A 27,455-nucleotide genomic window follows, 5' to 3' on the forward strand; every position below is an offset into this window, starting at 1 on the left:
TATTTGGATAATTATGCCTGGTGTGTCTTTACCAGTGTAACATTTAGTAAAGGGCACACACTTACAAAAATGAGTATCAAGGCAGGTTAGGTGTTCTATATACTTGCACTCTCTATCCTGCCTCCACAACTGTCCACACTGGAAAATTACTGGATTGCCCATGGCTACCTTTTGATCAGAAACAGAGGTATTGGTGTGTATAAAGGAAGCAGCTGCGAGGCTTATCATGAACCATTAAGTTTAGAAGAGTGTTTACATCCCACAGTACAGATTCAGCTTCAGTGATAAAAACCATGCAAGATTTTACCATACATGACAAGCTACCAAACCCTGGCAGGGACTCCTAAAAACAGTGCCTCTACTCCTCTATTTTCCTTTCCAGTACTTTTATTATCATACAGAGATGAAATTCTGTTTAATATTCTGATAAGCCTAGTAAAAGACTGGAGACTCACAGTTTCTTGACTTCTGTATTTTAGAAAACATCATTGCACATGTGAAACAGAGACCCATATGGAAACAATTTTTTCTCATAGTTCTCTGGTTGTATTACACAATGTCACTAAGTTTTAGCTGCTTTTTAAATATAACCTAAATACATTTATGCATTAAGAAAATGATTGCCTCCCTTTTTTTTTTGTGAATGACAAGGACATTTTTGATTATTTTGGAAGTGTGCTTCATATATGCTTGTTCCCACCTTATATTCTTCCCAATGCATTGGTTTTTGTCCACTGCCAGAAACAAAGTACACATTTGGTCTGTGCAGTACAGCTGCTCCTTTGTTCATTTCTAAATAGAGCTAAAAACCCAAATTCCACATAAATTTCTCTTTGATTTTGTTGTATTTCAGATCAAATGTTTAGGCTTCATCACATTTCTAGCTATGTAAGTTTTTTTTTTTTTCTGAAGAGGCATTTAACACATTCTCCAATATTGTGTAGATACAGTGCTGACTCCACCATGAAAACTGCAGGGTCAGAAGCAGTGTTAAGGGAGCAGTAACAACTTTCCTCTCAATAGTATCAAAATAGCACTGGTTTTGGGCTGCTGCAGATTTCAATATAGCTGGGAAATAAAAAATAATATTGTTTACATCAGCATAAAATCCAGTCTTCAGTATGCAGCCAGCTGCACATAAAATGAGGAGAAACATGAGCAAAAGTAAGCATTTATTTGAATCAGGTCTTTAGCAACCACATAAATGTGTAGCTTGAAGTAGTGTTGACAGACATCTTTGTCTTAGGGCAACCTGCATTTGTCCAGACCCTTCTTAGCAAAAGGCAACATATCTAAAATCAGACCTCTTGACACAAACTTTCTATGCTTACTGGTTTTAAAGAAAACAGAGAACAAATCTGCAGTAGCAGAGTTCAATCAATGATCTTGTGAACTGATTATTACACAAACAGTCCACTATTTCTTTTGGGTGACTGTACACACATGAAGAAAGACATAATTTTTTTTCTAGCTGGGGTGAATGCATCTTGTTAATACTATTCATACAGAAAAGCAAACAGGTAACAACATTCTCTAGTTGTGATTTGCTAACTACAGAATTAAATATAATGCTTTTAAAATACAGCACATTTCAGGCATAAGTCCTTTTTTTAATGCTGTCAGGATGATTCCAATGTCATTGAATTTACTCGCTTATTTGGTTTTGCCTGTTTCTCCTAGCTCATTCTTTGATGTGCCTGGCAGCTTTTAAGTGATTTGACATTTTGACTACAGGTTTTAAACCTTACCAGAGACTGCAACAACATTTACCTTAAATATTTTACATGCTTGCCACTCCCACTTTTCCTTTGATTGCACTTAATTGTTTAACAATCTGTCTAGTACTCTCTAGTGTCTCCTTTGCACAACTTGTTCTCACAACATGGTTGTGATCTTCACACAGTCATATTCTGTGCCTAATGCTATATTGCCATCTGTTGACCAATTGAGCAGTTGTAGGACTAAGAATAAGACAAGATACTCAGGGACATAAATAGAATCTCAAAATTATTTTAAATCTCTACTTCATATTTACTTCTTTTTCTCTAACAAAGTGATTTAAAATCTTCATCTGTTTCCCTAACATTTACTAATTTAAAGGTATTAAGTCTTCAAATATAATGTTCACACAGCAATATATGACATAAATCAACTCAATGGCTCAAACACTGCATTGTGGTGCTGACTTAAGAAATTATATGGATATAACAATTTCATACAGTCACTAGTGACTCACCTTTGAATCATCCAGTTCCAGCTTTTTCAGAGACCGTCTAACATAATCTATGAAGGAGGATGATTTGGAGAAGGTTTTTCCAACATGTCGATCACTGCAAACACATTACTGAGGTGTAGGCTTTTATACATCCAACAACAAAGTTCAGATATTTTTAACAGGAGAAATGAATCAGTTGGATGGCTACTACTGCCAAGTTAGTAACAAGTTTTCTTTTTCCTCCTTCCACTTAAAACAATCTAGCTAATACTTGAAGTAACTTCTAGACACAGCAACTGTGTAATTGTATTACGGTTATAATACAGTTATTATTTTACCTAAAACTCTGAGAGAGTTGAAGTTTCTTTTTAATTTCTTCACTAACATTTTTTATTTCCTTACATAAATGACAAAATTATTATTTCCAATGACACATTTCCTTCTATACTTCTAAATTACTTCCATAATCTACCATGATCCTGCTGTAATTTATTTAACAGCAACTACTGAACTGAAAAAATGTCACTTTTGCTTGTTACCTGGTGTTCTTATCCTTTCAATTTTTATTGCACTAAATGATGCCAGAACTCTGTCCTGTTCACAACTCAACAGCTTGCACTTCAAGCCAGACAAAAATGTGTGTTGTTTCAAAAAATACGCCAAAATAATTCACAAAAACTTAAAAAAACATATAGGAAGAACGAATCCTAGCAGACCACTCATATTTGCTCTCTTCTCTGTGCTTAAAACATCATGGAGAAAAAACACACAAAGTTTTTTTTTAAGTCTGAATTCACTTTCTTGACTGAGTCTAACATTTCTCTTCTAGAGTAGGGGTGAAATATTCAGGTACAGAATTTTCAGCTACTGAATAACTTAACAAGAAATACACTCTCCCCGCACCCTCTCAGTGAAAAACTGAAGTATCTTAGTATCTTACTTTTCTCCCTCTTTGTTCTTAGTAATACCTATCTCCTTACCTAAAACCCAGAACAAACAGCTGAAGCCAATAGAAAGATTTCAAAAGATTTCACTCAGTGGCAGTTCTAATGCTGTTTAGCTGTCAAGGACCCTCATTCATTGAAAAGAATTTTTGCTGTCATATTTAATATTCAAATGCACCTAAACATTTAGGCTGATGCAGACTGAGAATCAGTTAATAATTATGTTGTTACATCATTTCTAGGAAGATGGGCATTAATCATCTTGCTCAGAAAAAAACCCAAAACATGGGGGTGAGACAGGTCTTTCCAAGGTAGCCATTGTGTTCATCACAGACATATAATCTTAATTATTTCCTCCAAATTATACTTCCTTCAAAAATTGAAAAATCTACCACACAGTTTTTCTTTTCTCTGCAATTTAGGAGCCATGACTTTTTTTGTTATATTGTATGCAATTTTAAAATAAAGAAGCATTTTTTCTTTCAGGAATTTGACCTTCTGAAGGGTAAGCTGTCTGACTGACTCTAGATCCAGCAAAAGTTTTAAGAGTATTTGCATTAGCACTTATTTTAGATCAGGAGTATACTTCTGAAGTGAATCTTCTGTTTTTTCCCACCTCTCATGCCTTGGCTCACACTGTGAAATAGTATCAGAGCTCAAAAAATGGGTTATTTTCAAACTAAATTAAACTGGAAGGTGTGCTTCTGGATGTGCTCCAAGTGCTAACAGGCATACATCCCACATAATAAGATAAAATCTAATCCAACTGCAACCACAGAAGAGTATAATATAGATGTCAGATCCTCAGCAGCAGCTCTCCAAATCCCATTCCTACAAGGAAGCAGCATTTGCCAGTGTAGGCACAGGCAGTGAGTAGCTCTTTAGAGCCACGATGGCCATCAAGCTGTCAGCAGTTTTACTCAGGACAAACAGAAATGCCTTTTTCCATCTGCAGTATCAAAGCTGCCAGGACTTCTGCATGACAGGGTAGCCCAGGACTGCGCTGACTTTTCAGTGCATTTGCTGAGTGTTCTCAGGTGAAAATGTGCTTTACCTGTGTACCCAATACCAAAGGGAGCCTATTTCAGCTACAGGTAAAGGAAGGGCAATACATTTGTGATGTGTATTGAGGATGAGCAAATCTATCTTGCATTTTAATACCAATGTGTATATACAACCTGATGAGACTGATTCCTACGTCCTGCTTTCCAAAACATACTTTCTATACAACACAGAGATGGAAGAGAATCGGATCAATCTTTGGTTGGTATTCTGTGAATTCAGAGCTTCCTACCTTTTGGTGACACCATAAATTTCTTCTATAATAACCTGAAGAACAGCTCGATAAAACAATGATTCTGTAGGCAGCTGCAAAAAGTTTTACAACAGCAAGGATTTAAAATTGGCACTGAAATTAGGATCAGAGTAACAAAACTAGTATTGGCTTCCCTAACTATTTATTGAGTTATATACTTTACAACTGGTCATATCAGATTTAAGAGGATAATTTACTAATGTTCTTGCATCCAGTTAAAATGATGTTTTTAAGTCAGATTCTAACATAACCATAAATGCAAGAAAGAAAAAAAAAACACAAACCCAGACTCTCTTGATGGAAAGAAAGACAACAGAGGAAAATGCACAGTTCATGATCTGAATTCTAATATGCAAAATAAACAACAATTATCTACGTTGTTTTGAAGACAAAAGAAGTAATTACCTAGCTGAATGATCTGCAATCAGACTGCAGCCTGAACCATGTAGAAAGTACTATGCTAAAAAAAATAATACTAAGAATTTCATACATTTGTCTATGGAAAATATGTTTGCATAAAACCAGTTAAGGATTGCCAATTAAGAATACACAGAAAAAGACTGCTGGGGTCAGTGGGCTTACTGAATATGGAAAGAAGTCTTTCAGTCTGGCCTTTTAAATACTTGCACAGTTGGTGCCCACCATCCCTTAAGGGTAACTTGCACAACAATAAATCAAAATATTCACAGACAAAAAATATACAGGGATTAAAAATGAGAATGATGATGTTTCTAACAGGTTCAAGCTTTTGTCATAACAATGTCTATTTTTACATTAGTTGATAAAACATTGGGATATAGTGATCTAAACCAGGAATATAAGAAGGACATTTGCACTGAATTTATGCATTAGCTGAAAGATAGCAAAGGAAGTTAGGAAGGGTTGTTTGATGCCTTAAATTTTAAACTGTGCTTTTTTTTCCTCTGACTCTTAATTGTAAAAAGAAAACAGATTCACTAAGTACAAGCACAGCAATAAAAATGTGATTTTGTGATGACACATGCTATCTATCAGGATTTGACATAGTGTAGGCCAGTATTTCAGATTCCAGATATGCAGAAGTTCAATAAAAGGCCATGGATTAAGAACATTCAAGGGGGAAAAACACATTTTATCTTAGAATGGCTAAAATAAACAGTATTACTTACCATTTGGCCAACTGCAACTCTCTCCAAAGCCTTTAAGAGTCAAGGAATTAAATTGCTGATATGTTTATTCTTTATCATAACATTTTATAAACACATGGTATATAAGTCAGAGGAGATGACATTTAAAAAGATTAATGGTGTGACATAACATGAGCTTGCACACTTTAAAGTGTTAATACCTTTAGGCACTCATAAGCAGCTACTCCTGTTATTTTGGTTTATTTATAGGAGAAGCAATGACATCCAACTGTGTGGAAATATATACATGGAAAATTGGCTTGTTTTTCTTTCTATTGTGCAAGAGTTTCAGAGGATTACTTTCTATGAAAGTGTTAAAAGCAAATGCATTTTTCTTGAATATATTTCTACTGAAGTACAAGTAATACATTTTGCATATTTAATTATTTAAAAGTAAATACTAGTTCAATGAATAATATTAGCTTTAATCACTACTACTCAGACTGCTGATATACAGGCAAATAAAGTAACTTCAGAGAGACTGCAGTTTAAAATACTGTGCATTATTTTTCACTAGAGTCTTCATACTGTAAATGCTGACGTAGATGTGAGACTACTTGATTTTTTTCATGCATAGTGATAAAGAACAACAGATGTTTAGAAGCATGTAATACTCCTTCACAGTTGAAAAGATAGTGTGCCCACAAAATTTTCAACAGAGTTTTAAAGATCATAGCAGAAATGAAGACAAAACCTCAGTATCTGATTATCTGATGCTACATCAAAATAGGTAGCAAACAAAAAATGCCTCATCATTTACAGATTATTATCACCTTTATTCCCAAATTTCACTACAGTAAATAAGACTGCCTGTTACACAATCACCCACACTTCCTGCTCCTTGTGGTAGAACTGATCTGGTATTTCACACTGCTCTTCAAACAAAGTCCACATAGTTGCAGCTCTTCCATTCACAGCTTTGGCCAGCTATCAGGTTTGCCTTCTGCTGCATAAGCTCTTACAGCAGCATCCATCTGCTGCTGCTGAGGAGATGGAGATGGCTTCCAAGAGATATTATTGTAAGACTCTGAGGCTGGAAACTCTTGCCCAACACCTCTGGCCCTTGGTAATTCAACCGTAATTCAACCTATTTGAACTCTGAGTGTCACTGCTCAGCAGACTTTCTGCTAACCAGACATTAGCCCAAGAAATGTGGGTGCTTAGTGGCTCTGTGCTGGCTCCCTTGTACATCCTACATGGCAAGGAAAATCCTAGTCATGAAAAATGCATATGGACAACTACAAACATAACAGGAGAAGTATCTAGTTACACAGGAGAACTCTTTGCCTTTTGTGAATATTCAAACAAAAAGTTTTTAATTGCCAAATTTCTGTGATTTGTGAGAAATCTAAAATAGATATATACAGGAAGATCAGTACTTTCTTGGGGGCCATTTGCTTTTAAAATTTATCTTCCTACCACTGCTGAAAAACAGCCCAACCTTTTTCTTTCCAAAAGAAATGGAATAGGAAACAACTAATGTATCAGCTGAGGAAGGATTGGTATTGTATGACACTGACAAGAAAAAGAGAAAAGGCAAATCCCTTTAGAAAGCACTTCTGCTGAGTTTTACAGCTACATCTCTAAAATGAACAATTCTTTTCCTTTACTTTGCCAAGGGTAACACATTTAAGCCTTATGGATCCTTAACAACTGTCCTCCTATATTTTCTCCTGACAGCATTTAATTATCATGGTAGTTCAAGTTTACATAACCTCAATACATTAGTCCACACTGAGTCTTTAGTCTATACTCTTCTCTGTAATGGAGGTACAGACCTAGCAGCAGAGCTTAGCTAGAACCTGATGTGATTTATCTGGGTACCATAAATTAAAAATTAATAGAGGGAAGGAATAGTAGTCTTCTAAATGAAACAGTGGTGAAAATTTTCAGTACCTACCTGTTTTTTCAAATTAGACAACAGCTCATCATTTTATCTTGATGAGGCTAAATCTTTAAAATAGTACTTCTTCTCTTGGTGCAATGTTAAAAAGAAGTTTCCAGACTCTTAAACTACATGGATTTTTAGAGCTTCTCTAGTTTTTGGAACAGGCAGGGTTGTTCACGTTTTAAACAGTTAGAACATTCAATATTGTGAATCATGAAGGCATTGAGGGAGTTACTGATTGCAATCCTTCTAAAATTACCTTGTTTCTCCCTAAGTCCTTGGCCAAGAACTATAATCCTGAGGGGTTACCTTGTTTAGGTTTCAGCAAAGCTTTGGCCTTTCTGTCCACTCTTAAAATACATTTCTATCAATACTCATTTTTTCATGCCTCCAGCAAGTATAAAATTTATAAAGCTGGAAGGTCAATACTATATTTTTTTAGATATAATTCGTCATGCCTACAACATTAATGATGTTATCCTGTAGATTCTTGGAGTAAAGTCATGGCTTCAGGATCAGAAGCCAAAAACAATGAATCCTGTAACATCTGGACAAAGCTCTCAGTAGAAAAAGAAAGGAGGGGGAATCATACCAAGCATGCTGACATCCGAGCATTGCGACCACAGCACCAGCCTTTGTCCTTCAAGTACTGACACATGGGAAATCCCCAGACTTGGTCGTGGCATTCTGCAATATGGAGGAAAAAAACAAAGGCACAGCTTTTCCTCTTTCAGACTACACAATGGATTCAGCAAGATGAACAGTAGGTAATGTAGTAGAAACACTTAACTGCTCTCATCCAGTACCAAAACTTGTGGTGGTGCTACAAAAAACATGTTTTCCCTGCAACAGATGTTTTTGGTTTATGCTGAATTGCTGATAATTTCACATTTTCCAAAACAATTTTAAGTGAATGCCCTTTACAAAAATCCACTAAAAAAACAGTCAAAGGGACAAGAGAAAAGTCTGCAGATACTCATGGCAACCTACACCATGCCATGAATCACAAGATGTAGGCCAAGCAGTCATTCCATGCAGCAGGGCTTCAGTACCACTTCTCATTGTCTTCTTATTCTATCCCAAACGTCTTTCAAACATCACACAGAACAATATGTATTTGTTTATTCTAGTTCTGAAACAACATTCTGCTGTAAGGCAGAATGTTTGTTTTCCAGAAAAGAGCAGCTGCAAAGACTCTTGCTGTTTCTTCAAAACACCAAGAAGCATTTGCCTCACAATCTGTGCTCAGTTTCAGTATCATTTGTATTTTGAGTAACAAGACAATTATTCATGTTTAGCCCTAATGCAAATGTGGGAAAACTGGTACAGAGATTACTTTATAGATGTTCTTAATAGTCACGTCTAAATATACACAAACTCTAAATGTTTAGAGTTTTCATTATTACATTGTCAGCTGATTTTTAGAATAGTGAATAAGATTTACTGCTTTCTTAAAAAAAAACCAACACAAATTGGCCGAGATCCTGGCTTTTTAGCACAGGAAGGGAACTGGGGCATATTTCAGAATAAATCATATAATGGGGTTAAAAAGAGGGGACAGCAGAAAATTTACCAATAGTTGGAGATATACATAATTCACTCCATAAAAGTCAAGCAAAGAAAAAAAAAAAAAAACAACTATAAAGAACCCTCCCCACAACTCATGGGAGGGAGGGAAAGCCTTTGGCTTTCTGGCAGAAGTGCCCAGTCTCAGCTGACCATCAGAGAGTAACAGCAGGCAGGCAAGAAACCTCTGCAGGCAACCCCACACTTTGCTCTCCTTTTAACCCTGAGGGATACCAGAGACTCTTAGGGGCTGAATATTGGTTTGAGAACCATGATTTAGAATAGGATTTTAATTATTAGCATGATTAGCAGAACGAGAAAGAAGACTTTTTAGAAATAAAGATGAAATTTGACCAAACAGATTGCAAGCGGTTTCAGCACTAGAAATGTAATAAGAATTTTTAAGTGCTTCATGACAAGCTCTAAAATATTAATTAACTTCAAGTCTAATTATGGAGTACATGGAATACGTGGATATTTCTACTGCAGGGATGTCAGTAAGAACTTATTGAGTGCAAGAAAACAATGACTGACATGGTTCCTATTGTATGTCTTTCCAATATCATTGTTAAAATATTTCAAAATAAAAATTTGCAAACTGAGTTAGAAAGATTAAATCCTTGATCTTTTCAAGCAAATCTCTTCCAATTTATACCCTGTCCTCCAGGCAAATTAATCATTCATTCAAGTTAAAGTTACTACCCTGTCAGCTACAATCTCAGTATCAATGCACTGTTCATGCATAATTTAGATAATCTTTGGAAAAGATTATCAGTCAAAACATCATCTTCTTTTAAATTATTGAAACTGTAAAGTAGGAGGAAAAGAGAGGGAAACTAATGCTTCAAGTTAGAAATAAATTTTTCACATATATCAAAAGCTGACCACACATCTACAATATTGCTTTAAGTTCTACTTATTTTTTCACATCCAGTCTACTCTCAAGCACATTTTAAAAAAATTTATGATTAATGAATTGCTATAAAGTTCATATATTTACAAGCTACATTTTAAAAAACTGGAATTTGTTTTAATGCCTGCAATTATTTCAGATATACTTAATACTATATACCTCATATATATTGTGCTTCTATCTATCACAACAGCAGTTCTAAACTGTATAAATCTCAAAAAATATTCAAGAAACATTTTAAGTATATTTTAAGTATTCCATGGAACATTTCACAGGAAACAGCTCAAGTGTCCAACAATGCATGAAGCAACCACATTATAATTCAGTACAGAGTAGCCAATCAGACAGAATTCCTTCTATGAAAATCCTTTTTTCATAAAATCCTTTTCACATTTGCCAACTCTGTATGTGCACAAATGATGACAAGGAAGTTCAAGAGAATGGGACAAGCTTCTCCAATACCTTTAATATTAGTCCATCCATCAATTTGCATTTCTAAGAACAATACTGCAATTTTTAGTGCGCTAATATTCAAATTTTACTTCACAAAGCTTTACAGTAAAATGTGGTCATTATAAAACAACAGGACCAACAAGCTTTAATGTTACTGGAAAAAATAAGCCTGACTTAAGTTCTGTGGGATAAGCCAGATCAGAAAGCTGTGGAGCCAGCAATGTTGGTGCAGCATCGTGTTCCCATTGGCATGCCTTTTCCTGCCCGGGTGTCCCTGGAGCTGTAAGCTTTGTCAGAATCTCTGAATCACAACCCTTAACCTAATTGCTCTTTTGGCTGATTATGTAATTCAATGGATTGAAATGGCATTTTTTCTTCTGAGATTTTTCAGTGGAAATTAATCTTTATTACCCTCCTCAGTTTTGTTCACATACACCATACTTTGTGTCTTTGTATATATTGTGAACTTCATCAAAGTTGTACTAAAACGCAAATAACCTTTTTCAGATCCTCCATAGCCTCTATCTTCCACAACATCTACTTCTGTTATTCCCAAAAAAATAGATAACTACTAACCTGCCTTTTTCCTTCTTGGAAAAGACTAAATCTTCCTTGGCCACGTAATTCACTGTTCCTTGAGTTTGCATTTTTCAAAAAAAGTCCCCTGACTAAGCAGGATTTTGCTGGGGGAATCAGAGGACAGTGGGGAAGCAAAATGCTCTCTAATTCCAGGAAACAGAATCAGCTGTCACCAAAATAATTTCCAACACCCAAACCTAGAGTATGTTTTTATTATGTGCATTAAAACTTTGGCATTCTCAATTCTAACCTCATACTTTGTACACACTGAAAAAAGTACAAATATAGATGGTTTCAGGTTTTAATATATTCTTGCTACACTAATTAATGAAAAATACCATAACAACTTCAATAGGTAATACTGTCATTTAACATCTGTAGAGCTTACCTTGTTAGTATTTTTTCAAGTTTCATATTTTTTTCAGAATCAATTTTTACAGAAAACATCTGGGGTTCAGTGACTAGTTAGCTGTGTCACAAATGCATGGAAAGGTTCCCTATGCAGCAATATCTAAAGATGCCTTGGGAAGGAAATTAAGCTTTTTGATCTGTTGCTTGGAAGTGTTTTCCTGTGTTGCCATGGTATCAGTGCTAGCTATTTTAAGACATTGGCTGTGGAATATCTTTGAAAATATACCTAGGCTACACATAAATCATCTGTACTCTAATACCCTGAAACAGTGAGTAATCTCTTATATTTGAGTGGAACAGAGTGATACCAAGCCATTATATTTATGTAAGTAATCCTTTAGAAAATTCAGTTTCCTAGTATTTGTCCTCTGAATCCACCTTACTCAAGGCTTTCCCGTGTTTCACAAGTCTAATAAAATTCTGTATGTGAATTTTGACTACCCTTTGCAACCCTTTTGTTTCTCTTAATTATGTTCAATAGCTTTTAATAGTCAAAGTTTATTCTGCAAAAGCTTTGCTGACTTCTTTCAGAGTGCCCTATTAAGAAGCTACTTTCCACAGCTTCCTGGAGGGCTTTAGAACTCCTCTACCCAGCAGTGACCCGACTTTGGAAATCCTTACACAATATGGAGTTTGTTTTGTCATACTTAAGCCAACCTCAAAAGAGCTTCTATCAGACAGCTATCACTGAAAGCATCTATACAACTACACCTATCTCTTATTTCAAATTGCACAATCTAAGAATATGCTGAGTTGGAAGGGACCCAAAGGATCATCAAGATCACCTCTTAGCCCTGCACAGCACCATTCCCAAGGATCACACCATGTGCCTGAGAGCACTGCCCAAACACTTCTTGAACTCTGTCAGGCTTGGTGCTGTGACCACACTTGCTGAGGACTGCACATGATACAAAGTGTGAAAACTTCCCCCCACAGGGGAGGTACCTGGGCATTTCCAACTGAACCTGAGCCTATATTAACCCTTGAAGTCTTTGTTTCATGGCTTGCCCCATCCCTGACAGATCAAGATTGTGACCATCACTTCAACCAATGGACATCTGAGGTGCAAAGTGCTCCTGAAGTGCAAAAATGATGGGTGATGGTATCTTTCCTCTCTGCTAGCTACTCTAATAATTTCTTTCTCTTCTTTGTATATTTTCTACAGTGATATTTTCATGTCTTTATAATGTCATATTACTATAGATAACAAGCAAAATGGCTACATTTCTATTGCAACCCAATTGCTCAAAAATATATATACCCACACACCCACACACATACATTTATATATATACCTGTCATTTGTTTCACTTTATTCCGCCCCAAGGGATATATTAAAAAAATCTCAGTTACCCCATCTCTGTGGTGCGTCTTAACAGTAGCTCCAAAGCAAGAGCAACATTCATGTGTTTTTTCCTCAAAACAGACTGGTACTGATGTACTTGGTGATATGGAGGATGGAAAGAAGAGAATCAGAACACAGAAACCCAAATTCCTTTTCAAGTAAAGAAAAATCTTTTAAGAAATATGTTAAATTTCAGCTCTTCTCTGTTTAGGGATAATCATAGACCAGCTGGTACATTGCCCCAAAAACATGTTAGCTGAATGTAAGATAAAACAGCTACCAAAAATCCTAAGACTATCTCCTGAACAGAGACACAGAGTTTGTTTTAACCTAAAAATCATTAGCAAACTGATTTTTTTCCCAGAAAAACTGACATAATGGCTCACTATGTAAATAGGTTTATGTAAACTGTCTCTGATAAATAGTAAAATCTTTTCTGCTCTGATGTAATTGACTACCCAATGCAGTAACAGAGAAGAAAACTCCCAAAGGAATCAATTATACTAATGGCTACGTATATTTTATCCATACAAGAATCTCTATATAAACAGACAATTCTCCTTAGAGAGAGCCAAAGTAAAACTACTTAGAATTTTCCAAGAGCTGTCATATTATTCCTTATTAACTGAAACTTAGAATTTCATACTGCTTATAACAGCAGTGAAATTTAAAGACAGGTGTTAAAAGACATTGGCTTCAACTTCTTAAAACTGAGTTGAAATTTGATGTTACATAACAGCTCTTGGTTGTTTTAGCCGCTAATAAATCAAAGCAAAGACTTTCATGATCTTAACAGTTCAAAATTATTCCCAGCACAATTGGAAATGTGGTCCCATTACAAAAATTTCCAGCTGAATTCAGCTTATTTAGAGACACACAGAAGGACACTATATACTGATTGCATTATTATTCAAGATTGTGACTGCTGGCACCTACTTTCATCAGAAATGCTCACAAAGTATTCATAGCAGATCCAACACCAAACTGAATCAGCCAATCTTGCAATATCTGTACTATTTTTAGAGTGTGTGAGAAATGTAATGCATTATTCCCTGAAGTCATCTCAGAAACAAAAAAAAATCCCTAGCTTGTGATAAGCAAGGTAATTCAGTAGTCCAATAAAAACACCATAATAACATTTTGTTGATATTTTGTCAACTCAACACCTCAGACTTATAAACACTATGTTAGGCATCATAACAGGTAAATTTTATTCCTATGAATACCAGTTAATTCCAGTTAATATATACTGTAATATGAACTGGAAAAGTAATTTTTCATTGGCCTCAAACAAGACTGATCTTGGTATTAAATCTTAAGTGCCAAAGAACATACTGTCCAGGCATACCAATTTATGGCAACCAGAAGTCCACTGCAGCTCCTCTGTGAGGTGGCTCCTCTGCTTCAACTGTGCTTACAAGCACAGCCCTCTGAGTTTACATTAAAGAAACAGCAAAGATGGAAAATGTGCTACTTTGGGGGCAAGAGCTTTGAGGCGGACTTGTCACAACCTTGACTTTAACGGTGCACACCTCAAGAAAATAAAAAAGTTTTTAAAGAGAACAAATGACATTTTAAAAACAGATTTTGAAAAACTTCGAGGCTACTCAGTCAAGATAAAAGAAATGTAGAATGCTTTCTAACAGAACTTCCCACTGCATCCTTGCAGGCAAGCCCTTGCTTACTGGACTCATTTCCAATGAGTAAGTAAACTCCTGTATTGCATCAAGTTCTGCCCAATTCTCTGCTTCTTGGGAAGATCTGTCACTGCAGAGATGTAGCTCTAAACCTGCTTGTTAACATTCAAACTAGTCTCTCCACACAAAGCATCTGCATGTCTCTGCCATCTCTGATTGATGGCCTAGAGTAGCCAGTAGCTCTCCTGAGTTCAGTGTCAGAGCCTGGACAAGCAAAGGACTACCTACAGCAGAGATCATACTGGCTGAGGTACCACACAGGCCAACCAGAAATACACAAAATCTGCATGTGGCCACATGGGCTGCATTGCAGGACCACATAACTCACCGGTGCCCCATGAAGGCCATACTCTATAGTCTTTTACAGATCATGCCCATCCTGATTACAGGAAACAGGTGAAAACCACACTCATCTTCCCCTAAATAAGCTCAGATAGTCTCAACAAGTTTATGGAGCACTTTTTCCTGGAAACCATGTCCAGGCCCACGAAGAGTAAGAAGAAGGTTGACACTAGCTGGCAGGAATTCACCAGGCACTGACAAACTACTGCCTTCTGTGAGGCAGTGACCGGCTCCATGAACTAGGGGACAGCAGAGTCATAGTTTATCTTGATTTTATGAAGTCTTTCAGCAAAGTTTCCTTAGTATCTTTATAGACAAAATTGAAAGATATCACTCAAACCTATTCAAACCTCTACCTATTCAAAAATAGGTAGAAAATCAATAGTAATCTGAAGCTTGACAGTGAAGCCTGCAGATTAAGGGATGTGATTATTCTCCCTTTTTAGCACTTGTGAAAGTATCTGGAGTGCTCCTCTGGGCTCTTCAGCCCAGTATAATGACTGAAATTAATTTACTGGTGGCAAAAGCACTAAAGGGCTGCAGCCAAGAAGGGATCTAACTGCTGTTTTCCTAAAGGAAAGACAACAAAAAGGATTAAGCTGGACTATTCTTGGCAGTGCAAAATGAAAAAGACAGTAGGTAATGCACAATAACTACAAAGTCTGAATGGATATGAAGGAAAGAAATTCATGGTGAGGGCAAACACTGAAATGGGCTACTGTATCACTGTCCTTGGAGATATTCAAAACATGACCCTGACTGAAACAATCTAAACTGGCCCTGCTTTGTGCCATGATCTGGTCCAGATGACCTTCAGAAGTTACCTGCTACTTAAATGCTATTATTTGGCCCATTCTGGAAGCAGTATTAAAATCCACTTGCTTCTGCTAGCTACAAGAGGAGCTCTTTTACTGCTTGAATTGTTGGACCAATACCATCTGATAAGAGACAGAGTCCCCTAGCATGCTCCAGAATGCTTTGTCAGTTTGAAGTCCATGCACAGGAAATGCAGACACAAGATACAGTCTGAATTCTTTCCCATTTTCCATTTGAAGAAATCTTAAATCTTAGATATTGTCAGTCCTTGTTCTCTTAGCCCTCCACTGCACATTTAAGAACAAGCCATATGGTAGATGACTTAGTAGGGGAATACAACAGCATTATACATTTTAGAATATGCAGTCTCATAGTAATAGTAAAAAAATAAATTATTTTTGAACATTATTAAAACAATATATATATTCTTTCCCAAAAAAAGTATACTGTAATTTCCTTTTGTTCTGTCCAAATGTTCTCCTTTGAGAATAATTTTGTCCTTCAAGCAGAGTAAAATCAATTCAACATGCAATTTGACTTCATTTTCATACTGCTATGAAACTGCAGTATCTCTTCTAACCATGTACACATATCTGTTTATTTGAACTTTGAAAGGTTATCATGCCTGATCCTTTGGGGGTGTCTGAGTTTATGCACTGGTCTGCAAAAAGTAATCCTATATAGCTAGCACAGGAAGCTGCGTCCTCTTTGCAATAAGAAAGAACCAAATGTTTCAGACACTCAGACTTAATGAGAAGTACCTGAAAAGTTTTTAATGTCTTAAAACTCTGATGTAAAAGTAATTGTGTATTTTTTCTCTAACTGCTTTTTTGTAGCATAGAAATTTCAATTGTATTTTCTTTTCCTTTGCTTTTGGAGTGAGCTGAAGTATTTTGAAATTACTAAGACTAATACACTGAAAAAAACTCTTAAAAGACTTGCAGAGTTAATTAAAATCAACATGAAAAGATTATTAAAGCAAGAAAGCTAGCATGTGTCATGGTCAGTGTGGAGCTGTGCTTGTGACTACTTAAGCAGCTAACTCCTTAAGAGCAATTGAGTCCAACGTGCCTTTGTGTCTGTGAAGTTCCCTGAAAGAGCTGAAGTACATCTTGCCAAGCCAAGACTTTTTCAGATTTACTGATATGATGATCAGGTTGTAGCATGTCAGCAGATGGTCATTTAGACATATCCGCTATGTACCACTTGTCTCAAGAAAGCCAAGTGGTCTCAAGAAAGATTTAAGTTCCTTAAATCTTTTTCATTATACACAATTTCAAGTAAAAATACCAACTTTCGCTCAAAAATGAAACCCCCTTCTTCCATTTGTAGGAAAATATATTCTGGATCCACAAATAATTTTCATGTTATCTTCCCAAGAAAAAATCTTATATATGTACTGTTTTATGATGGGCAAAGACTGGCACAGCACCCAGATGACTGTTTTGTTGAGTATTACTTTACTTTACAAAATCTTAACTCTGCTCATTGTTGTATATGTACAAATTAACATAACTGGATGTTGCACACAGATAGCCGAGGATAAAATATGGTACAAAATATTTCAAAAGGATGGAAACATACCGGACTAAAACAGTCTATACATTTATAGTTAATTTAATGAAATAAAACCATCTGTAGTTATAATCATATAAAAACACTATGCACTTATGTCCCTAATCTCAGTAAAAAATGTAGGAACCTTGGCAAAATGGAAAAGCAACAACGCATCTGGGAGTGAATGACCCTCATAAAACAAATAGAACCAGTACTAAATAAGCCACTGGAAAGGAACAAACACAAGGAGATAATTAATTGAAAGGTATAATACTCTTAACATGCACACTGGCAGCCACATGTTAAGCTCAGAATTACCTTCTTGGTTTTCAAACTGTTCTGACAGCAGATGGTAGCAGCAGCCCACACTGCAAACGGCTTTGATTTCAGGCTTTGCAGTAAAAATTCGTAGCGTATTTGCAGCAAGATCTCCACATGTATGTAGACCCACCATCATACAGTCCTAAGAAGAAAAAGAAAAAAAAAGGCAACAATAAATCATCTCATTCATCAGCTGATCGCGCACAAATAAAAACAAACTCCAAAACCCGAATGTGCTGCAAATAGTGAGCTGTAAGGTAGAAATACCCAACTCCACAAGGACTCCTGCTGTTCTGTTCGAGAATTTTTCAATGCTAATCAAAGCTCTTCAGTGCTAAGAAAATATGGTGAAAACTGGCCATGATGCAGAAGTTCAAGACTATGAGTAACATAGCTGCAGGGAAGGGAATATCTACATGTTTACTGGGCACAGACCATTTTCTCTAGTCTTTCCTAGGTTTCCTGTTCTTGTTATTAGTACCACTGCTACTTTTCTTAGCAAAGATTCCTTGCTGTAAATCTGGCTGCACCTATTTAAGGCATTTCTGCTAGTTTAAGTTGTTGAAATCAAAGCAACTTCCTAAATACAGGTTTAAGGTGAAGAGCAGCTTTGTCATTTCCCAAACACCATCACTGACAGTTTCTCAGTACGCCCGCTGCTATTCAACAACAAATGGGCATTCTCCTTCACAGCACAAAGTAAGAACTTCAAGCTTCAGATGCTCTGCTCTTCTGCCCATTCTATTTCCTACTTTCCTGTTTTCCTTTGCTTTTGCCTCCATTTATCCATGAAAATTCTCTCTCTTCTAACCATTCATAACAAGATATTTCCCTTCTGACATTACTGGTTGGGATCCACATGGCAAACATGGTGTTGCTTTGAATTACAGACATATTTATTAGTCATAGAATCAAAAAATCATTAGGGTTGGAAAGGACCTTAGAGATCACCTAGTTCCAACCCCCCAGCCCCACAAGACCAGGTTGCTCAAAGCTTCATCTAACCTGGCCTTCAACACTTCTAGTGGCATACACAACCTCTTTGGGCAATTTTTTGTGGGTGTCTCATCACCCTTACAGTAAAGCATTTCCTTTTAGTGTCTACCTAATCTAAATCTATCCTCCTTCATCTTAAGGCTTGTTATATCATTACATGCCCTCTTAAAATTATCTCTCCAGCCTTCTTGTAAAGTCCCATTTAGGTACTATAATGGAATGCGCTATAAAGTCTCCCCAGAGCCTTCACTTTTACAGGTTATCAACAAGAAATTAGGCCAGGGTCACTCAGTTGAGATACCATTCTATAATCATTCTGATTTTATCTGATTATCACACCCAGCTGTATTACATAGTGCATTCATGTCTGAAACAGGAAAACTTCTGCTTTCCTCTTTCATGTTCCCTGACAGTATTTTTTTTATATCAAAAAAGGCAGTGATACAGGATTTCTTCCACCTTCAATATTGTACAAATTACACACTAAGAGGACGCACAATCCAGCTGTGCAAATGTATAGGCATATGCTTCATCAACAAACCCTGCTGCTCAGGGTGTTTTTTGCAGACCGACATGAGTTTGCCCCACATGTTCTCAGATACTCAGCTGCATTTATAGCTCAAGTTATAGGATTATTAGCACAAACTAATGGTCTTGAATCAGAGATTATTACACCCTGGAATAAAATAGCTTGATCACTACTGAACACAGAGAAGTTTTTATCATTCAATAAAAGACTGAATGCATCTACTCAATCAATGTATGTTAGTTCAGGCATAAAAACTAAACATACAACCTCAGAGTTTCTAGACTTGTGCCACTGGCAGCTGAACTTGAGTTTGTTTGTGTAGACACAAACCCTGCCAGCTAGTAAATTACTAAATGAAATTAAAGTAATTCTGTAAAGTCAAAATATAATAATTCTTTACAAATTCTTCATCTTGAATACTATACACAATAAGTTCTCCTATGCCTTCCCAGTGTGAATGAAGGTATAAAAATATGTAACTTGACAAAGTAACTTTTAGGAGAATTGAAACTCCAATGCTTAATATATGCATCTCCCTGGTAAATAATAACAAATTCATAATAATTAGACTTTATCTATAATGACAGTTGTAAAATAACTGAATAAGCTGTTAACTTTGCCAGCTAATTATTATCTACCACATAAATTCTAAAGACTGATTCAAGAACATCCCAACACATATAGCAAAATAGGAATACAATCTTTATATGGTAGACATACTTCTGCTATCTGGTTAAAAACCATTATTGGGCCAGAATATTCATTTACACCGGACATAGTACTCTATGTACACTCAGCAAACATATACATATTAAAATGGCAATATAAAGACAACAGACAATCTAAATACAGTAAATATTTAAAGTAAAATAACCTCCAGATCTGTTATGATGTCACTGAGTTCTGTTTCTGCAGTGATGCAAGAGGTCAGTGGAAGATAGAGGTTCGATTCACTTGACTTTCTTGCTTTAGTCTTGAGAGATGTCATTTTTCTTTGTACTTTTTCCTCTTCACAGAGTTCCCCACAGTTACAATTAGATGAAGAAAAATCTTCTACGGCATCAACAGGAAGAACATTTAGAACAGCAAGAACCTCTTCAGAAAGTTTGGTCTCATGAGATTGTGTCCCACTGACTAAATCAGCTTCAGTTTCTGTGTTGGTTTCGAGCGCAGTCATTTCTGTGAAACCACAAGAAGGAACTACATCTTGAATAATCACTTGGCCCTGATTTTGAAGACTATTGGCATTATTTAGGAGCTCTTCATTGATTTTTTTACAATTAAGTTCATGTTCCACTGGCCTGTCATTTGCCACTTCCAAACTCTGGCTTTTGAGGCTTTCTTTTCCTCGACTCTGATATGCTCTCCAGTGTTTCTTCAATTTTCTATTTCTTTCATGAGCACCATTAGTATTGGAGCTTGAGGAGTCAATGCCATAAACCTTTAAGTTATATTGCATGGACAGAAATGAACTCAGGTAGCCTTTCCCAGAACCTATATCAATCACCTGGATAATGGAGAAAAAATAAAGGAAAAGAAAATTGCTATATTAATGAGCAACAACGCACACTTTAAGTGTAAAATTACTACCTAAAAATTTAAGCATGGATTGAATAGTTACCTTATTAGCATCATACTTCTCAATGCACTTAGTTCTTCTGCTTTTTTTGATTTTTTTTCCTGACTTTAAAACACAGAATTAAGTCTTAACTGACGTGCTCCAAAAAATAGACATTGCAATGTTTTTGCAATTCACATGCCCTGCTTCTTGTAAAGACTTTCAGTACATTTTTTGATACAGACCTTTCTTCTGCCAAAAAAAAAAAAATAACCATAAACCACCAGCAATTCCACCTGCCCTTGCTGAACTGGATCAGAGTTAGCAAATATACAGTTCACAGTATTCAGCTTTAGGCACCTAATTCCCACACTGAGGAGCCTACAACCAGTGGGTGTACAGCAAAAAGCATCTTTAGTTTCAGTGCTTAATTTAATCCCTTCAGATCTGACCTAAAGATGAGTGATATTGATACTCTTTTATGCCAGAATGCTTGTTTATTCTGCTTTCCCATTCTGTGAAAACAACCCATACAGTTTTCTTTTTAACATGAGGATGCTTTTCTAATAAACAAAGGGGCTCACAATCCACATGTACTTTCCACTGCCCATTCTGGAAGAAGGAGTGATAGGTACCAGTTTAATTTGTATTACAGCTGATATCGTGCTAGTTCAGTGACTGATGTAACTCAGGAAGAAAATACCTTTACAAAGCATTAGCAAAAACAAGAGTAACCTGAGACCTTTCAGTACGTAATCACAGCTTTATATAATGTATGCTTTAATATGTAATAAATATATAACACAATATTTTATAAGAATTGGCAGAGTGACACTTCTCTAAGGAAAGAAAATTATAACATTCACTTCTATCCAGTTATCTACTAAAAATAATATTGACTAGATATAATGACTTCTTTGTAGAAGCTCCTGGAAGTGTTTGATTCAAGAACTTCTATGTTTTGTCCTTGGTCTGTTACATGCTCGTAAGAAATCTTACACTGCTACTGCTAAACCTAAATTGCAGCATGCACTACATGGATGCATCTTAAACTCAACTGCATAGTTATTTACCAGGTAAAAATCTTCAATACAGCAGTATATTTACTCAATAAGAAAGAAAGATTTATTCATTATCTTAATAAAAAGATTTGGACAGCCATGGAATTAGAAAGAAAAATCTGAGACAATGTCACTAAGGACTATGGAAAACAGTGGAGAATACTATTAGGTACAAATTGTTTACTCAGTAGCACATGGCATTCTCATGGGTAGTCATCATGTGATATTGATGAATATTTGCAATCTAGACAAGCTACAACCATACCATTTTTTGAAATAAATCTGTACAGGAATGAATTTAGTGAAATGGAATCTATATAACCTAGGCATACTTTTTAAAATGTCATTTGTTTGTCACATTTGTCATATTGTGCTCTACTGAGCCCCAGTGAGGCCACACCTGGAGCACTGTGCCCAGTTCTGGGCACCTCAGCACAGGAGAGACTTGGAGCTCCTGGAGCACATCAAGCAGAGGGCAACAAAGATCATGAGGGGACTGGAGCACCTCTCTTGTGAGGAAAGGCTGAGGGAGCTGGGCCTGTTCAGTTTTGAAGGGAGACAACTGAGAGTATAAGTATGTGAAGGGAGTGTGTCAGAGGAGGTTTCCAGGCTCTTCTCGGTGGTGCCAAGCAATAGGACAAGAGGCAACAGGTGGGAACAGATGCACAGGAAATTCCACCTGAATATGAGGAAGAATTTCTTTACTGTGCAGGTGACTGAACACTGGAATATTAAGATATTAAGGAACAATCTGGGCACCATCCTGTGCCACGTGCTCTAGGATGACCCTGCTTGAGCAGGGAGGTTGGACCACGTGAACCACTGTGGTCCCTTGCAACCTGACTCATTCTGTGTTTCTGTCATTTGAAATGAAAGAGAAGTCTTGAAGGAATAATTTTACCCACCCTTTTGTTTAACAGCTATTACAATTGTGTAGAATATGCACACCTCCACTTCAAGTTTTGAATTTTTTTTGTAAAAAGCAGCTTTTGGTTACCCAAGAGAGGGGTAGTGAATCATTCCTAAGTGTGACCCCTAGTAGCTGTAGAGACCAGCTGCAGCTCGGGAAAGTTTCTCAAGTAAATAGAAAATAGTAACACATTGTTAAATTAGCACTGGGATTTAGAAACAAAAGGAAAAGTTGACTAAAAATAGCAAGCAACGATCTTGCACTAAACAAATAAACTGAATTAAATTAGTCCCTGCTTTACTTTCCATTGATTACATAGGGAAAGGTAATAAGCAATCCATAGCATATCTGTCAAGCATGAACCTTCAAAGTGAAATTTCCATGATATAATAAACTCCAAAGATCTTGTCCACAGTGAGTTGGGTCCTATGTTTAAACACAGTTTCTGGCACAATCAAGCATTCCAACATTTCCCAGCACGAAATCACAAATGTAATGGATGCTGAATGCAGAATTATATCATCCTTACATTATACACTCCAAGTCTTGCTGCACATGCTGCAATTTCCAAGGAAAACTTTGATCAATACATTAAATAAAACAAATGTGTGCTTAAGCAAAGAGGAGTCAACACTGGCTTCTTTTCAGAGTTTAATCAAGAATTTCTTAAAAAAAAAAGTTCCACTTATATGATAGGAATAGTGCTTAAAAGGGTCAGCAAACTACTGGAAAAAAAATGCTCTTTAGTTATTTTGCTTTAATGTTTAAATTAAAATCATAAACCTAGAAGCGATTAAAGTGGTAATAAAATTTTTGCTTTTATTCTTATTTTGCTATTTACTATTGTACATTATAAAATACCAACAGAGAGCAATATCCTCTACCACCCATTATACAACGTGGGTATGGAGGTGAAATGGAGGGCATTTTCCAAGCTGTCAGTGATCTGTAATATCTGAAAGAAACACCCTGAGGACATGTGCTGTTGTAAAACATGTGGTGTGTTTTCATGCTTCTAGATTTTTTAATTAAATTTGATATGTATTTTGTTTTGCAAAAAGGATAGGAAAAAATCAATACGGAAAAACTCCTAAAAATTTGTAATTGCAACTTTTTTTTTTTTAAGTTGAAAGAAAACAAAAATAAAAGGAGTTGCTTTTTAAAGACTAAGAAGGAGGCTTTTCTTTATTTTCCAAAGTAACAGGAAAGCTCTTCTCATATATTAGAGATTTGGAACTTTGCGCAAATAAATATTGTTAGAGTGCACAACTAAAATGGAAAAAAGTTATTACAGAGCAGTCAGCATTTCATATTTAGTGATACACTGCAATAATAATTTTCATTTAATGTTATAATTTTTTTAAAAAGTAAATAGAAAATAACCCCATGTATAGAGATACTCCAAGCCACCTGTTAAAAGTATTAATCCCTAGATGAAACTGCAGCATTTTGACAAATACTTAGTAAGGACTGGTTTGTGTAACCAGCTACATCGAAACTTTGGTTGTTATTAAGATGGCTTTACTGTTTTACTTTCTGAACAGGGTTTTTGCTTTCCTTTCATTCCTGAATCTAACAGGAACTATTTAAATCTGAATGAAAACGCTATATGAAACTCGACTTTCCAGCAAATGCAGAGACCACTTACTATTGCACTGTAAGCAAACTATACCCTCCTACAGCTTTTTCAGTACATGAAAGGACTGAACAGCTAATATTTGCCTGAAACAAAAGGTAAACAAGGCAAAACAACATGCTCATGAGAGAACACAAGACATTCACAAGTGTGCTGCTGGTGTATTTCTGTTCTCTACAGAGCACCCCCACTTTGGGGCTGTGGAGGGCACCCACCCTTGTCACTGTGGTGGCTCCTCAAGGGCTGCAGGAGAGCCTGCCTTCCATCGCTGTAAGTGACTGCAGATGCTCACAAACTGATTGCGTCTCACCCACAAATGTTTGGCCTTAATTAAAGCTCTCTATTTACTTGACAATCCCAGTTGTAAGAACACTGCCTAAAACTTTGTCTCCATCAGCTGTTCCTCACAAAACAGATGGTCAGGACTGAAAATTTTGATCTCTGTTTCCAAGGATGCCACAAAGGCCTGACCCAAATCTAGCAAGAGTACAGCATCATTTACTTTTCTAAATTAAATTCAGTCTGAGCCAAATAACCTCCTGACCAAAGTTCAGCTTCAGCAATTCAGAGCTGAATCCAAGTTTTGGGGTTTTCCCTGTGGTGGGAGCAACAGCAACCTGGGATGCTGCAGGTACATTCATTTAAAACTATACTCATACATATTTACTTACAAGAAAAGAATACTCAGAGAAAATACCCTCATCTTAAAATCTGGGCAGGTACCTTATTAACCTTTGGTTTTAAACAAATATAATTTGTTCTCCACAAATCTTTCTGGGAATGAATATTAGCCTGGAGGAAATAAGTCTCCATTTATAGTTACAGCCCTTTGCATGGAAAGCAAGCGCAGCTCAGATGTAGAAAGGAATCAAATATCTGTTGAGAGTCCCATGTCACCTCCAGTTTAAAGCAAGGATGAAGATACATTGGCCAGTTACCAGCATTACAGAGATTAAAATGAATAAACAAACTCAGCTCACCTGAAAAATTTAGCCTTACCACAACGCAGGCCTAAAGTATGGAATTTAACATAAGGCTTACCACTGAAAAAGCTTACAAAAAAGCACATGCATGTAAACTGAGGAAATGTTATTGGTGCACTTTGTCTAACAAAATGTGAAACATACTACTCAAAAATGCCAAGTATTGCTGGGGTGCTCGTGTTTTGTCACCAGATACATAAATAAACCTCTACAAGGTTTTACTAAAACAGTGATCTAGTGCACTGTGCAGTCATAGTTACATGTATATTAAAAAAAGGTTTAAGCTACAATCAAATTTGAGAAAGGAATCCTGCAATTCTTCACCATCCAAAGACAAACCTAGCATCTGATGTACATAACAGCCAACTGAGGCAGTAATTGCTTGGTGATAATGGTGTTGGGTGTCTAGGCCTCAAACGTGTTCTACCAAATGTATTTCATACACACATAAATCTCTGCTTAATTTGGTCTCTCTTCAAACTAAAAACATCATAACTAGATTTCCAATTTATAGATCTCAATCCATGTTAAACAAAGGTGAACAGCATTAAACAATAGGAAATTATTTAAATCTTGTGTCAGAATAAGAGGAGCTTTCAAAATTGCTCAAGATATTCAGCCTTGTCTCTGTGTGACACTCTTGTGTACATGACACAAGGCAGCTCTCCTACTGACACATGTGCAACACTGACAGCAATATAATACTGACAAACAAGGCAGTACTGCTCCAAAAAGCAGAACAGGTTTTAGCTGCTCAACACATAGAGGATGATCTTAACTTTTTAAAATTACTCATGAGTGATTATGAGTCACTGAAAGGCAGTTCCTTTGGAACAGTACATTTGTAAACAAAATTGTCCTTCAGTTTGGTCCCAACAGCTCTCCTTTAGCTCCAGTTTGGTACGGGAAAAATAAGAACAGCAGTGACAGAATATCAAAGTGGTGTATTTGCACAAAAAAAGGACAATAACTCAGAAGGTGCCTGGTAACACAAAGTAAGAAATGCTTTCTTACCTGCTTTATCCCACAATAATTTGCTATGCTGTCTACCAGCTCTGACATCACCTGCACTTCATGTGATTTCTTATTATTCATAAACTCATCTGGTTTGATACCTGCATCAGATTAGGAAAATAAATACACATTAACACAACTTGTAATAATAAGTATTCATGATCAATCAGGGAAAAAAAAAGCTAATATAGACTTCACTGTTTATATATTTTCAGGGTAGTAATTTTTAATTAAAAATTCGCTAAATTATTACAAGAGTAAACTTCTGAACTATGGATGAATTAGCAACATTCAACACTGTGTAAAAGTCAGGTGTTTTTAAGATGTAGCATATTTAATACCTGACCAGGTATTAGACAATGGTTACAACTATAAAATGGTACTATTTCTTCCTTTTTATTGAAAAATATTTATTTTTGCCTAATTTATCACATTTACCTTTCGATAAATGAAATATAAGAGCAGGGACAATAAATAATCACATTGTACAGCTTGTTAATGCTGCAGATTTGCTGACAGTATCAAGAGGGAGACATCTCTACTAAAAGCTATGAGTGATCCTAGGAAGATTCAGAGGAAGATGAACTTTCCTTTTCTTTATTTACCCTATGGATTGGTTATAGAGCTGTTACACCTCTATGGCAGAAAATCACTCATTTCAGTGTTGCTGGAGAATGTGTTAATGAGATGGAGTCAACCTCCATCATGGGCTAACAGCTTGTGGAAAACATCAAGCACTCCCTTGCCAGCCTCCGTGCAGGAGCTCAGAAGTCACTCCCCTGGGAAGAACCCACATGTCTCTCTTAGGGGTCCAATGCTGCAGTGCACTTGGATCTAGTGAAATTGATGCTAAGTCTGAGTGATGGCAGAAGAAACTGGATCATTACTGATGAGCATGCTGCTAGGAAACAGGACTTTTCTACATGACTAGGCAGATTAATATACTTTCCCATTTTCTGCTTCATGCACAGTATGAATCCATCTGTCCAGAAACTGATCATTAGGCAAAAACCATGCTCATTTCTTGAATCAGATCATGCTGGGAGCAGAACCAAGTGTGTTACTTCTTTAAAGAGAGTGGGGAATTGAACTGAGCTCATAAGAAACCCAGTGCTTTCTCTATTTTTCCCAAACCCCAAGGGATCTGTCTATTTTTTAAACATCTGGGGTTTTTATAATAAACTGTTATGACAATACTTAAAATCTAATATAGACTCTATGAACTGACAAAAGGAAAAAT

At 36.3% G+C, this 27,455-nt stretch overlaps 1 protein-coding gene across 3 annotated transcripts in view; it reads right to left on the reverse strand.

The window, feature by feature from the left end:
• The window catches only part of METTL25 (methyltransferase like 25), a 54,183-nt gene that overhangs the window by 18,634 nt on the left and 8,094 nt on the right, over window positions 1-27,455 (reverse strand). For all 3 annotated transcript variants that reach the window (XM_058804793.1, XM_058804792.1, XM_058804794.1), the window contains exons 3-9: window positions 26,216-26,316; window positions 19,928-20,560; window positions 17,526-17,670; window positions 8,121-8,215; window positions 5,623-5,652; window positions 4,454-4,527; window positions 2,237-2,330 (exon numbers count right to left, since the gene is read on the reverse strand). In XM_058804793.1, coding sequence (XP_058660776.1) covers window positions 2,237-2,330; window positions 4,454-4,527; window positions 5,623-5,652; window positions 8,121-8,215; window positions 17,526-17,670; window positions 19,928-20,560; window positions 26,216-26,316 — 1,172 coding nt within the window. The remainder of the gene's footprint in view (window positions 1-2,236; window positions 2,331-4,453; window positions 4,528-5,622; window positions 5,653-8,120; window positions 8,216-17,525; window positions 17,671-19,927; window positions 20,561-26,215; window positions 26,317-27,455) is intronic.

Source organism: Ammospiza caudacuta, chromosome 5 (genome assembly GCF_027887145.1).
Source record: "Ammospiza caudacuta isolate bAmmCau1 chromosome 5, bAmmCau1.pri, whole genome shotgun sequence".
NCBI lineage: Eukaryota > Metazoa > Chordata > Aves > Passeriformes > Passerellidae > Ammospiza > Ammospiza caudacuta.